The 14,240-nt window shown below is 36.2% G+C and overlaps 5 protein-coding genes across 5 annotated transcripts; 3 read left to right on the top strand and 2 right to left on the bottom strand.

Annotated features, from left to right (window-relative positions):
- Positions 1–7: 7 nt before the first annotated feature.
- Positions 8–1,611, bottom strand: FDP41_011763 (uncharacterized protein; the record flags this gene model as incomplete). The annotated part of the gene is made up of 2 exons (XM_044702208.1): positions 8–447; positions 501–1,611. 2 exons carry the CDS (start codon positions 1,609–1,611, stop codon positions 8–10), a joined length of 1,551 nt encoding a protein of 516 aa, XP_044566615.1.
- Positions 1,612–1,979: 368 nt separating this feature from the next.
- On the top strand, positions 1,980–3,119 carry FDP41_011762 (uncharacterized protein; the record flags this gene model as incomplete). Its single annotated transcript, XM_044702207.1, has 1 exon — positions 1,980–3,119. One exon carries the CDS (start codon positions 1,980–1,982, stop codon positions 3,117–3,119), a length of 1,140 nt encoding a protein of 379 aa, XP_044566614.1.
- Positions 3,120–3,181: 62 nt separating this feature from the next.
- FDP41_011761 (uncharacterized protein) lies at positions 3,182–10,661 on the top strand (the record flags this gene model as incomplete). The annotated part of the gene is made up of 2 exons (XM_044702206.1): positions 3,182–4,789; positions 4,836–10,661. The coding sequence occupies 2 exons, from the start codon at positions 3,182–3,184 to the stop codon at positions 10,659–10,661; spliced, it is 7,434 nt and encodes a 2,477-aa protein (XP_044566613.1).
- A 190-nt stretch (positions 10,662–10,851) lies between these two features.
- Positions 10,852–11,235, bottom strand: FDP41_011760 (uncharacterized protein; the record flags this gene model as incomplete). The annotated part of the gene is made up of 2 exons (XM_044702205.1): positions 10,852–10,886; positions 11,052–11,235. The coding sequence occupies 2 exons, from the start codon at positions 11,233–11,235 to the stop codon at positions 10,852–10,854; spliced, it is 219 nt and encodes a 72-aa protein (XP_044566612.1).
- A 535-nt stretch (positions 11,236–11,770) lies between these two features.
- Positions 11,771–14,198, top strand: FDP41_011759 (uncharacterized protein; the record flags this gene model as incomplete). The annotated part of the gene is made up of 2 exons (XM_044702203.1): positions 11,771–11,822; positions 12,106–14,198. 2 exons carry the CDS (start codon positions 11,771–11,773, stop codon positions 14,196–14,198), a joined length of 2,145 nt encoding a protein of 714 aa, XP_044566611.1.
- Positions 14,199–14,240: the final 42 nt, after the last annotated feature.

Raw genomic sequence — 14,240 nt, 5'->3', positions numbered from 1 at the left:
ACACTATTTATTCTTTTTTCAAAACATACAGCACCATGTTCTTGTTGCGTGATTGATGGTTTCTCTTTGGTTTTTCGTTGGTCGTAGGTGAGCTCACATGGTTTGAGGAAGAAGTCACCACTTCAATTGCAACATCCATCACAGCCTCCTTATTACTATTTGTGACCTGAGGCTCTTGATTTTGTTCTGTTGATGTAGATTGTTGCTGTTTCTTTTTGTTCGATTTTTTGGACTTCTTTTTTGCTTGATTTTCAGAATTTTCTCCAAATTCTTTCTCAATAAAGGCCAATATTTCCCTTGAGAACTTTGACCACTCCTTGTCTCCACAATCTAGTTCTTTTCTCAGTGCCTCTTCGTTTGACAAAGGTAGGCCTCTTTGTTTCATCTTTAAGACAGCATCTCTTACTTGACCTTTTTTCATTTCATCAAATTGTTCCCAATGTACTTCTGTAATGAAAGGCATGTTAACAATGAAAAGTTGTGAACTCACTTCAACTTACCCTCAACATCCCTAGGTTTCACTTTGTAAATGCTGTTTCTACTCACAACAAATCCTTGCTCGTCTAACAAATACAAGACGTGTCCTTCCACCGCAAAGTGTTCATACTCGTATTTGTGTTTTAAATTGTGTTCTTTTCGATAATTTTCGTTTCTTTCCAAGCTATCTTTTTGAAGCATTTTGCACAATCTAATACAAGAATTATGAGATTCAAATGGAGTGTATGGAATTGGTCCAAATTCTTCCATACCACGAACTTTAAGGCATGGTCTAATCTTTCCACCTTTGTGAATAAAGAACAGTGGTTTCAAATCCAAAGCAAAATCGTATTTGACCAAGTGAGGTAAAGAGTTACCACAAATTTCTAAGGAAATCGCTTGAATGTCCTTGTTATTCAAAAATTCATGCAAATGAGGCATATAGTTTGGATGGTTAGGATCGTTGTGTATTTTCATCAATTCATCTCTCAAACACAAGTTTTCATACTTTCCAATAAAATCTTGCAAATGCAATGCAGTTAAGGTGCAGCTCAAGAAGTTACCAAAGTTAGAATCGGTGAGAGTGGGCATGCCCTTAGTTTTTCCCGAAATAAATTCATTGCCTTCTGCATCGTGATATTTGAACAGCAAAATGTTTGTTCCGTTCCATTTCTCACTCAGATAGTACGAAGCAATTCGCTCTTCATGATCAAATTTATCCACAAAATCGGTAAACTCCCTATTGTATGCATATCGAAGTTTTGGGGTGCAAAAGATGAATTCTCTCGCATCCTTTACGTTGGAATTATTTTCATCATAAAGGCTTTTTCCTGCAACATTAACAATGTAAAGGCTTCCTCCGATAGGTCCATCTCTTTTACAAATAAAACCAAAAACTCCTTGATTCTTGTTCATTTTGTCCAGTATGCTGAACGATCGAACGTCGAATTTGATGCTCTTGCATTTGAAAACTTCGTAACACGCATGTTTAGTCTCGCTAAAGGATGGCTGAAATCTTGTCTTTTTTAAATGTCCAGAGTATTCTTCAGAGTGTTCTTCGGAGTGTTCTTCTTCTTCATGGGAAGAAGCTTGTTGTTGATCAATTTTCAATTCGGAATCTTGTGAGGATGACATCACGGATGACGAACAAGAAGAGGATCTAGTGAGGTTTTTTTGCGAATTTGTTGTTGAATGACGAAAACATGTTCATGTACTGATGAAGGAGTGCAGCTTCAACCTCGAAAGTGCATTTCCTCTTGAATTGAACCATTTTTCTGTGTCCATGTTTCAATTTTTGATTCTTCCACATTTCCATTCCATCTCTTCCTTGCTTCTCAGAAAGAGACTGTGTTTGAATATATGGTAGTTGTGACCTGCCAGAAATTCTAATCATATGTAAAGGATTCAGTTTGTGGCACTGTTTGCTTGTCCTTTAATATTCCCTCACATTTTTTACAATTTCAAAAGCATCTCATCCCATCATCGATATTCTTTCAAAAAAGATGTCGAATAACAACAACAACAACCACCTCAATAACCCTGAGGAAGACTCGAAGAACCCCAATTCAGCCCTCCTCCTCATTAACGACACGAAAGCATCGCATCAAATTGAACTTGTGCTTGATGATCCTCCGCATGAACACCTGAACTCTCAACCCGAAAAATATTCCCAAAACTGCAGACCATCCCATCTCTTCAACGGAAAGAATTTAAAGCAATCGTTTCATCATCAAGAGAGAGGTGATTTTGAACATTCTCTAGAGGTACCATCGGGTGAGGAGAAGAGCTTGTTTGAGTTTGTAAGCAATTTGTGTTGCTCTGCGTTCAAGTTGTGCGATTGTCATCTATTGGGAGATCTCATGCTGTCGTTTTTAAGGAATATTGTTTGTTTTCAGTCTCTCTCAAAGACACGAAATGAGAGTTTGCAAGGTGTTCATGATCGCAACAGAAATCATAAAGTTTTTAAGGAATCATTAATTGTTGTGCTTGAAAGAGAGGCAAAGCACAGCGAAGCTGGTCAGTCCGGCATCAGTCTTGACAATAATTTTCATAATCGAGTGCCATCCATTGCAGAGGAGTGCTTGAAAATGCTCGAAGAAAATGCTTCTAAAGAGGGAATATTCCGAATACCAGGGCACGCCCTTGAAATTGAGAAGATTGTCACTGCTGCTAATTCTAATCAAAAGCTTAATCTACGTCTTTTTTCAGTGCACACCGTGGCAAGTGTGTTGAAACGTTTTGTTCGAGAATTACCTGAACCTCTCCTACCCAGCCACATGTACAAAGAATGGACCGCTCTTTCCACCTTGCACGACGTTCATGAAGAAAAAGAGAATCTTCTTAATTTATTTAAACAATTGCCAATCCCAAATAGAACTTTATTTATTAGAATTTTAAAGCTATTGAGAAAGATTTCACAGCCTCCTTGTTTGGAATCCTCAAGGATGAACGATTCCAATCTTGCATTCATATGGGGAATGAACTTCTTGCGTCCCTCAGACTCTGAAATTAGAACGGACATTGGAAAAGTGAGTCATGCCATCATTCTCTGCATACGAGAGTACGAGAATTTGCAACAATGTCATGATGAAATGTTAGTGAATGAAAGCCCCAGCCATAGTAATAAACGAACGTTCCAATAAACCTTTTTTTCCTCGCTGAACAAAACCACTTCCAGCACACGCATGAATGTTCAACAAAAAAAATGCTCGATGCTAATGATCACAACAACATGTTACTAGTTGACAATACCCGTTCATCATCGGAAGCAGACTTATTCAAGAGCAACCGCTTTCCGTTTTTGAAGCAATTGCAAGAATATTTTTCGAATTATGTAAATGATGATGAGACGAAGAGCATAACAGCGGCAAATCAAATACTCTCGTGCATCAAACTCTCGGAATGTCTGATCGAACAGTTGCAACAAGAGGATGTGGAGTCCATATCGATAGTGATTGAAATCATTAATAATATTTTGGACGTTAAAGGAAAGGATTTAGTTTCTCGGCGTTTGCTGCAAGCACCAATGATGATAATTTTAGTTGCAGATTCGTTCCGATTACTTGCTCATACTCATCAAATTGAAGAGATATCAAAACAACTATTGGATCTTTTGGTAGCGCTTCAAGAATTTCTGTTTCAACACTTTCCTTCTGTTCACTCGGAATACATTGGAGATTTATGCAAAATGATTTCTCAACTCTATGACATTAATTTGTTTTTTTGTCACAATAATGCTGAGTTGGCCGATACTTCAGGTCTCTCAATCTTATTTCTACCGACACTATTCAAGAAATTTTACAAAAAGCTGGATAGAATTTGTATGATTCCTATTCCCTTCGAGAAAACATGTACAGATATACAAAAATTTATACTTTATTTGCTGAAAGTATCACTCGAAAAGCACCCAATATTGTTTTCACAGCAAAGACAGATATTTACCATTGCATGCCAGCAAGTACGATTTTCGAGCAATGAAATCAAAATAAGGGCATTAGATCTAATCTATCTGCTTTGTTTATCCCAAAATTTCGAGCCCACCATTCACAAATTTCTTATCAACTTACTTGTAACTATATTCAACGTTGAGTCAAACTTTCCCTTGTATAGAACCACAGAATTTGACGACCTTTTGGCTAAAATTTTAAAAAACTTTAGACCACATTTACTCAATGTTTTAGAGAGTTTTGGTGTGGAACGAATGGATATGTTGGGAATTCTGTCAAAAAATTTATTTGCAAACATTTCTCAATCCAAAAGCGACTCTCTCAAAAAGGAAATTATTCACACCATATGCTGGTTTATGGACTACTCTATCAATAACTCAAATTTTGAACTTGTTTTTTCGCAGTCACTAGTGAAAGACATTAATGATTGTTTTAAATTTCAGGCTTATCATGATGAACTTGTCTACTTACTGCGAAAAATTCTTTCAATACACTATGTTGACGGAACACCAACCCACAAAAGAAAAGAATCACAAGCAGATACGACAGAAGATAATTCTGCTAAAAAAAGAAAGTCTGAGAACGGAGAAGATACTCAAATAAGTGAAGACACCACAAACATCAGTATGACCTGTACTCCGTATTCTGCTGAGTTTGGATCAAGATTTTTTGTTCTTGATTACTTGGAACAAAGTGAACAATTTTTCGAAACACTGAAAAGAGCCACTTCTAATTTATCTCATAACGAAATTCACCCTTTGTATATTCTAATAATGAGTGTTGCTCCTTTCAATCATAACAAGGATAACACAATTCTTGTTGAATTGATTAACATTTTTTCATCATATTTGAAGAATACCTTAGAGGTATGTATTTCAATGCAAAACTGCTTTCTTACATTCGTACTACCAGTATTCTGAAAAATGTATTAGAATTATTGACACATTACTTGAAAATGAAGCACTCAGTAATGTCTCAAGTGAGATTGTCAATGATATCACTTCATTTTCGATTACAATGCTCGAGCTCTATGCAAAGCAGATGGATCAAGATATATTAGATATGACCACAAAAAACTTAAACAGACTTTCTTCCATAACAGGTCGTCAGGACGTATCATTGATTTTGAAAGAAATGCTTATTAGAGAGGAAAAATGTAAACGGGCATTCATCAATAACTTGCCACTCATGATTAAGCTAAAAAATACCACTTTCGAGGAAGTCTACTCATCTATGAGAGTTTTGTTCAACGACGAGTCAAAGACTCTACAAGAATGTATCTACAATGTTTTACCATTTGTTACGGAAGAGTTGGCCAAGATGGGTTTTAAGTTTGAAATGGCAAATTGGGATTTTATATTACATGGACAGAAGTCGTCAAGTACAGATTTAAGAATATTATCGTTAGATTCTATCCTGCTTCTTTTTCATTTTATGACAAAAGAAGACTTTGAAAAATATAGCAAACGTTTGGATTTCTGCATGTTCGCTTTTGATGAAAATATAGAGATAGCTTCCCATGCAGCATCAAAATTTTCAAATTGGATCTCTCCAAATTCAAATGGTATCGTTCCAATAGAAGTTTTACATGGATGTGAGGGCTCTATTTCCACGCTTTTTAATAATATTAAGGAGTTTCTAAAAACTCATGCATCTACTCACTCAAGATTTTTAGTTCCTGTACTTAGAATGATATTTGAAAGCTACAGCACACACGCTACATTAATATCAGACATTATTAAGTTTTTGTTGGATTTGGCTATTGATTTCAAGCAATGCCCGTATGTCTATATTGCATTTAAAAAGCTTTCAACAAAAGAAGAACTAACTGTTATGAAGTTCATGCAAAACAAGATTGGGAACGAATTTTTTGATATTTTGTTCCAAAAATGGGAGAATCCCTCAACTTCTACCTATTTACAAAATGTCGCGCCCTCTCTATTTGATCTAGATTTTACAACAATATCCAAAAGAATATTAAGAAAAGTTCTTCCTGAAATTGTTGTTTCTGGAGAGCTACACTCAAAGTCTGCAAAGTTGGTGTCTATGACAAATAACCAAATAAGGGACTTACTTGTGGATCATATGGAGAAAATTTTGTCTGCTTACCTGAAATGCAGCAATAACCCCATCAAAGATCTTCATATGTTAACAAAGGAATGGAGTGTGCCATTAGAGAATCATTGGGGCAAATTTTCTCTTGGAGCCATTAAGCATTTAGTGATGGAACTTGGATTCAACAAAGAAATAGACACTAAGGTAATTAATTGCATCGATCAACTGGCCCAAGTTCAAAGGAAATCAGTACCCTCGCTATTATCATCCAGCATTTCTGGAGTTACAATAATGATTGCAAAATGTTTCAAGAAATCCAATACTGAAAAACAGAAGAGAAGAGTTTCTATAATTCCAAGTTTATTGAAGCTTTTAGATAAGGAAATTATTGTTTGTCACAAGGCATTACTCGAGCTTTTTTATAATGTGTTGTTTACATGCTCCTTTAGAGAAGATATTTTCCCAGTTTTTGATGAATTGACAGCCCAGCTAGAAAAACATTGTCCAGACCAACTTCTCACCGCTTTTACTCATCTATGCGAATTAGTGGATGACTCTAACTTTGGAAAACAGTTGAAAGACAATCTTGTTAAAATGTTGAAAACTGAAAAAGTAGATCCATCAAAAGTACAAATTCCTAGCTCACCACTACTATCAGAGTTGCATGACATAATTAACAAAGCTCTTGGTGGCTCTTTTGAGAAGAGAATAGAGTCTCTTATTGAGGGAATTGAACAACCGGAAGTGACAATTAAGCGAAACTCTTTGCTTTCTCTAACAAAGGTTCTAAGAGAAACCAAACCCAAGATTCAAAAGATCATTCTTTCGATGTTTGACCAAGAATATAATAGTTCAAACATTATTAACAGGATGGTAACGTCGCTCCTTGCTAACTGTAGCCACATCGATGACAAAATTAAGAATTTCAGTGCAATTGCTCTTAGCGAGCTTGGAGCCATAGATCCCTCTGTATTGAATATTGAACCTGCAAAAATTGGAAATCCAGAAAAGGGTGATGTTGAACTTTTAGATTTTTTAATTAGATATATAGAAAATTGTCCTGCAACTCCTAATCAAGCAAACTATGCAAGGCAAGAGTTGATGAAAGTGCTTTTCGAAGTTGATTCAAAATATTTGAAAGAAAACTTTAAGGACTATTTGTCTCTAAAAGAGCAAGGCCTTTCTTTGAAGAATCAAAAAGTTCAACCAAATACGACAAAAAGCCTCCCAATATTTAAGGAAAATATGCAACACCATACTTGGCTTAAAAATTGGTCAAAGTATTTAGTGACAAGATCGAATATAAGCTCCTTTAGAGGTAGAACCTTCTTAGCTGTACGACCTCTTTTCAACATTGACAAAGAACTTGTGAAAATTGTATTTCCATATTTGGTTCACAACGTTTTAATGACAGGAGATGATAAAGATAGAGAGGATATTAAGCAAGAAATTATGAATGTAATTAGCTACGACGTTTCAAAGTCACATATTGGAGAACAATATAGAACATCTGAACATGCACAAACTATTTTTTGCTTAATTGACGATCTTAAGCGATGGTTTGAATCCAACAAACACTTTTCAGAAAAGTATAAAGAGATGGCAAACAAAGCAGAGGCTATAATTAATGATATTCCACTTGACTCATTAGCCTCCACAGCTTATAACCATTCTGCATTTTCTAGATCATTAATGTACTTTGAGTCATTTATTCGGAAAATGAATAAGCCCATCAGCGAGCTTCCATCCGAGGTTTTGCATAATTTGCAACGAATTTATTCTGAACTCAAAGACAGAGATAGCATGGCAGGAATTGCTGCATTAAGAACTGAGACAAATATTAATGAAAGTATTTTAGATAAGGAAGTCGAAGGTAGATGGGAAGAAGCTAGAGATTTATATGGAATTATGTTAGAGCAAAATTTGGACAATGTAGACATTCTATCAAACCTCATGAAATGCTATATCAACTTGTCACAATATACGACACTCTTACACATTATTCAAGGTAGTTCGTTAGATAAGAATTCCAAAGCTTCCTTTGCTATACAAGCTTTTTGGAGATTGTGTTCCTGGAATAATGTTGACAGTGTGTTTGAAGATGCAAATCCATCTTTCGAAGTGTATCTAGCAAAAGCGTTATCTTCATATGTAAGAAAAGAAAAAGAGCAATTTGAAATGTGTATACAAGCTGCAAGGAAAGAAATACTTCCATCTCTATCTGCAGCATCCACTGAAAGTTACCTCAGATGCTATCCTGATATCATCAAACTTCAGGCGCTTTCAGAGTTGGAAAGAGGTTTCAAAATTTTCTTGAATGATGATGGAAACAGAAATATTGCCACTGAACTCAGTGAGTTTGTTGGTATTTTAGACAAAAATTTGAAAATCACTACCAGCTCCTCTGCAAATAAGGAACTTTTATTTGCTGTGAGAAGGTGTATGTTCACAATTCACAATCTCAATGATCAAGTTTACAAGACTTGGGTTCACATATCAAAACAAGCAAGAAAAGAAAAGCAATATGGAATGGCACTACATGCTATTACACACGCCATTGATTACCATGTTCCTCAAAAGAAAATTGAGCAAGCCAAATTGTTATATGAAATGGGAGAGTCACAGAGAGCTCTTTCATTACTTTCCACATTCAGTTTTGATGCTCCAAGTATGAGCCTCACACAAACAAAGAGAGATTCACTAATGAAGGCAAAGATCAAGCTCATGAATGTCAACTGGGAGAAGGAACATAAGCCCAAAGATGTGGTTATTGAAGGTTACAACCAAGTGATCAAACAAGATCAATATTGGGAAGAAGGCTACTTTTATTTAGCTTCATATCTTGATAACATCTTCATCGCCAGACGAGAGAAAGAGAAAGATGCTCAATATGTAAAATCCGAACTTCCAATGATTATTCAAAACTACGGCACGTCATTGCAATATGGTGTGAAAAACATCTATAATGCTCTTCCCAGATTAATCACGCTCTGGTTGGACTTTTCAGGTGCTTCAGGAGATGACAAGAAGAATGTTGTTTATAAGAAAGTTCAAAATATTATTGATAAGTTGATTAATGATCTTCCTGTGTTTGAATGGACAATAGCATTGCCTCAACTCATCTCTAGAATGGTTAGTAAGAATGAAATGGTCACCAGTAGCATAAAGAACATTCTCGTAAAGGTACTGATAGCATTTCCAGAAGAAAGTATTTGGAGCATTGGATGCAAAACTGATAACAAAGAGCGGCAAGATGTTATTGACAGCATCATTCAAATGGCTAAATCACAAATAGCAAACTCTGGATCATCTTCCAAAGCAGTCAAGTGTATCCTAGATCAGCAAGAATCCACATTAGAAGGATTCAGAGAACTTTGTATGATATATCTTGGAACAGGTGGAAAAACATACAATTTGAGCTCAATCACAAAAAAGAAAGGTCATGAAGGTCATCTTATGGTCAAAAATAATGAGCAACCTATCACACATGTATTTTCACATTTAGCAAAGCTTATTAACAAACCGAATACCAATTTTATAGTACCTCTCCAACGCCTCACTACTGTAGAATTGCAAAAAGCAAATCTATTTACCGAAGATGGAGGACTTAGATCAGATTATTCACCTTACTCTTCTTCAAAAGTTTACATCAAAAACTTTAAAGATGAGGTTGCGGTCATGTCATCTTTGCAAAAACCGAAAAAGGTTGGAATCTATGGAAACGATGGTCGTTTATACAACTTTTTATTCAAAGCTCATGATGATTTGAGAAAGGACAGTAGAATGATGGATTTCAATAGTGTCATCAACAGACTACTGAAGCGTGACGAATTGACAAGAAACAAAAGACTTTATTTGCGGTTGTTCTCAGCTATTCCTCTTTCCAACAAGACAGGTCTTGTCGAATGGGTTGAAAATACTAATGTATTGAGAAGCATTTTGGATAATGAATTTAACAACATGGGCATCACAAGCAATGTTCAACTCCTGGTGACTAGCCTACTCCCTAAAAATCCCAAGAATGCTCAAGACTATGCAGAGATGGTTTACAAAACTATGACTAAAAAGTATCCTCCAGTATTTCATAACTTTTTCCTCCATCAATTCCTGGAGCCTAATCAATGGTATCAATCAAGATTGAACTTTGCTAGAACAACTGCTGTTTGGAGCATGGTTGGTTATATTGTTGGACTTGGAGATAGGCACTGTGAAAACATTCTTATTGATTTGAGATGTGGTGATGTTGTTCATGTTGATTTAGCCATGCTTTTCGAAACTGCCAAATATTTAACTGTGGGTGAACGAGTTCCATTTAGACTCACTCGAAACATTGTTGATGGAATGGGAGTGACTGGTCATGAAGGAGTATTTCGCTTTACATGTGAAGCAACACTTGAAATCTTACGAAAGAATTACCAGACACTCATGAACGTACTTGATTCATTCATACATGATCCTTTGCTGGATTGGAATCAATTGGCTCAGAAAAAAGAAGCTGCAAAGATTAGAAGCGAACACGACGTGGAAGGAAATTACAAAGTTATTGAGATGAAATTGAAAGGGTTAATTGGAGACAATGTTCTACCTTTGAGTGTACAAGGTCAAGTGGATCATCTTATCAAAGAAGCTACCAATGAAGCTAATCTTATGGCCATGTATATTTGGTGGATGCCTTATCTGTAAACATTAATAATTGGGGATGAAGCTCAACAATAATTATTGTAATAACAAAGTAATCCAAGCCAATAATTGTTTCCATACATAGCAATAATAATGCTTAAATATACTCTAATTTATTAGTCCTCCATAATAAGTTATTGGTGTTGTTATTGTTGAACGACTAGCATTCTTGATGATGAATCGTGAGATTTGGTTACTTTCTTTCATGTTCTCTGATTCTCTCATTGACTGTATATTTCCAAGATTGAATTAAATTCAGAATGATGAAAATTGATGTTTCCGAAGATATTTTACCATCGTTTTAAATTAATGATGATCATCATACGAAATCGAGCAATTATCAACATCACCAAAACATCTAATCCGATGATCATCATTCTTCATCAAACTTACGTTCTTCAATTGTCATTACACTATTGTTGCTCTTGTTTTGTGTTTTAGCTTTTTCAGCTTTGGAAGACCGTCTGCTCTTTATGATTGGACTCGCTAACAATGAACCAATAAAAGCAGAAAAAAGAATAACCTGAACAGGTGGCAACTTTTGCATCAGTGAAGCAGCAAATCCTGGGAGTTTCATTTTTTGTTTCTGGGCATCCTCATCAAGTGTTTTCTTTTAAGGAAGACAAAGCTGAATGAAAGTTAGAATGAATCATCAAAGTCTTGCAAGTGTTTCTGATGGTGGTGGACGGAAAATCGTAATGGCGGATTCAAAGGAGAGAACTACCTACCTTGATGGAGGAGCTTTGTGTTCTCACAATACGTGCGCATGATATTTCAAACCTTTCTGGGTACCACTTTCCAGGTCTCCGCATGTTGATGTCAGAGTACATTCACCACATAATATCCATACGGCTCTCACAGATAGAAAAGGCTTCCTTTCTTCCGTCATCTAGGAGCATAATTGGGCAGAAGTATTTGTTTTGATTACGTGAGAAAAATTTTGAACCTCATCCTCTCGCGAGAGGTTACAATAAGAACAACAACAACAACAACAACTTCAAAAAACAATCGCGTAGTTGATGATTAGTTTCGTGAAGAAGAACTCTGCTGCCAGCGGCTCGAGTGTGAGTCCAACAGTAGAGAGCTTTCCTCTCTGTGAGTGGAATCACAAGATGGTCATGCAGTGGATGAAAGCTTCATGTATTCATTCGGATGTTGTCAAGGGTAGGTTTGATTACAATCATGATGGGAGTGGATGATGAGATTTTTTGGTTGACCCTTCTTGTGTCGGTTCATCATTATATTCTTTTAATAATGATTGTGATGACACGATAACAATGTGTATCTATCTATCCAACAAACTATTGTACAATATCAACAATGGATGATGGTAAATTGTTTAAACATCCGTATCTTTGATGTACCCTCAAAATATTATTTCAATATCCGACGATATCGAAATTTCAAACACACAACAACAACAACCACATACATTCTCGCACAATAGCCATTGAAAAGAGGACTGATTTTGGAGGCATTCAGTTATATACACTCACATTGGATAAATGTATCAATGAATTCAAAATTAAGGAGCGACAAGCGAGTGTCTTTATGTTATTCGTTGATAAATTGAGAATTGATAACGTATTGGAACACGGAGAGCCTCCTGCTGATAAGCTCGGAGGAGAGGAACCTCCTGTTCTCAAACAATTACCAACTCAGATTGGAACCATTCAGAATCCATACATTTTGAGAGCCCCTACCCGAGCCAATTCCATCATGAGAGATTTGAGTGAATCGGCAACAAGCTCCAACAAGGAGTCATCCAATCCCATCAGTAACAACAACACTGAAATTAACTTCTCACCTTCTAACAGCATTGATATTGGTGGAGCAACGAGTCCGAATCGAAATAACAGAACTTCGACGATTATAATTGGCTCGGAATCACTACAGAACTCGTCATCAGCTTCTGATTCCTCGTCACCTCGCATTGCAGGATCAACATCCACAACTGTTGCGTCGTCAGCATGTTCAGGACAAACAGCCAACACAACCACTCCCATCGAATCTCCGAATATTCATTCACATGTAGTGGGTGGTGTGAATGACGATGAAAGAAGACCTTCTCGAGATGATGTCGAGTTGGCCATGGATCTGCTCTATACCGTGGGAGAGGAAGAAGAGGAGGCAAGATATAGAAGTTTACAATCTGGTAACAGTCTCGATGTCAACAACATGGATATTCACTACAAAGCAATGATGAGTGCAGACAGTAGTGGTGGCGGTGGAATTGACATTCCAAATTCAAAGCTTAGTTTTTATATGCAAACAGATGCTAGCTTACAACCAACCAGTTATCTGTCCACATCGTATGATCCAATGTTCGCTAAAATTAGTTTTGGATCTGTACCAAACCAGCCTGCAACAGATCGATATTTTGCCTCAAAAGGAGATGACTTTAAATCTATTTCAATGATGCCTACAAGTACATCGACCTCAATGGATGATGATAAAAGAAAAAAGAGAAAACCAAGAAGATGCTCTCCTTTCCCTGAAAAGAAACTCACAATCGAAGAAAGAGAGAGACGAGACTTTTGTCTGAAAAAAATCCAACAACTACGATCTCCAATTGCTCCAAAATTACATGAATTGGTTGCACAGGATTGTGTAATTCCAGAGAGATTTCGATACAAGTATTTCAATCCAGATAGAGTTGACAGGCCTGTTCACCCAAGCAAGCTCAACCTGAAAATTAAATTGGTCATTACAGAGATGAGTACTTCAACTGCTCACAGAATTTTACGAAAGCTTGGAAGCTCAGTTGGAGCTCTTAAGGACCAACAATTTGGAATGTACCACTCTGCTCTAATTATTGGAGAGTTTTATGTGGAGTTTTGTGACAGTAGCATTGCCACTGTAAGGAAAAAGAGTAGCAGTAAGGCTGTTTTTGTTGTTGACATTCATACATACAAGGATCAAGAAGAAATTAACAATGCTTTCAAGGTGATTTCTGAGGTAATTTGTGAATGGAACGGAACTAAAATGTATGATAATAGAAAAGCAAACTGTCAACATTTTGCCTTGGATATTTTGAACAGATTACAACTTGCAGAACCATTTTTCGATAAAATTTCAGGATCAGTTAAAAGGTATTTGGATAGATTAAGAAACGATGGAGTTTGTGAGATGAACTACACTGTAGATGAAAAGAAACGAAAAATAATTTTAAACTCCAAAATTGCAAGTAAGGAGCTGAAAGATCTCGTAAAGCAAAAAGGAGATATTTCTTTCCCTTCACACAGATTACTTGATGAATTTGTATATGTGATAGAAAAGGAAGCAGGTATCATGTACTTTGATCAGAATATTCAAGAACAAACAGACCACATGTTGTTGAAGGCCTTTGACAGAGCTTTTTGGCTTAGAAATGAGGCCTCTTCACATAACAAGGATTTAACGAAACCTCTGGACAACGAAAGAGGAGAACCTAACTGTCCATTTTCTCAAGTTGACAAGAACGGAAAGCTTATTGATCACACCATTCATAATACTTATTTATTTACGGGAAAATATTCTCCAGATTTTCCAGAAAGATAATCCAGAGATTACTTGTTGTCTTTCATTTTGTAAATTAAAACT

The sequence above is a fragment of the Naegleria fowleri genome (assembly GCF_008403515.1).
Source record: "Naegleria fowleri strain ATCC 30894 chromosome Unknown tig12, whole genome shotgun sequence".
NCBI lineage: Eukaryota > Heterolobosea > Eutetramitea > Acrasida > Naegleriidae > Naegleria > Naegleria fowleri.
This window is presented reverse-complemented; position numbering and strand designations above follow the sequence as displayed.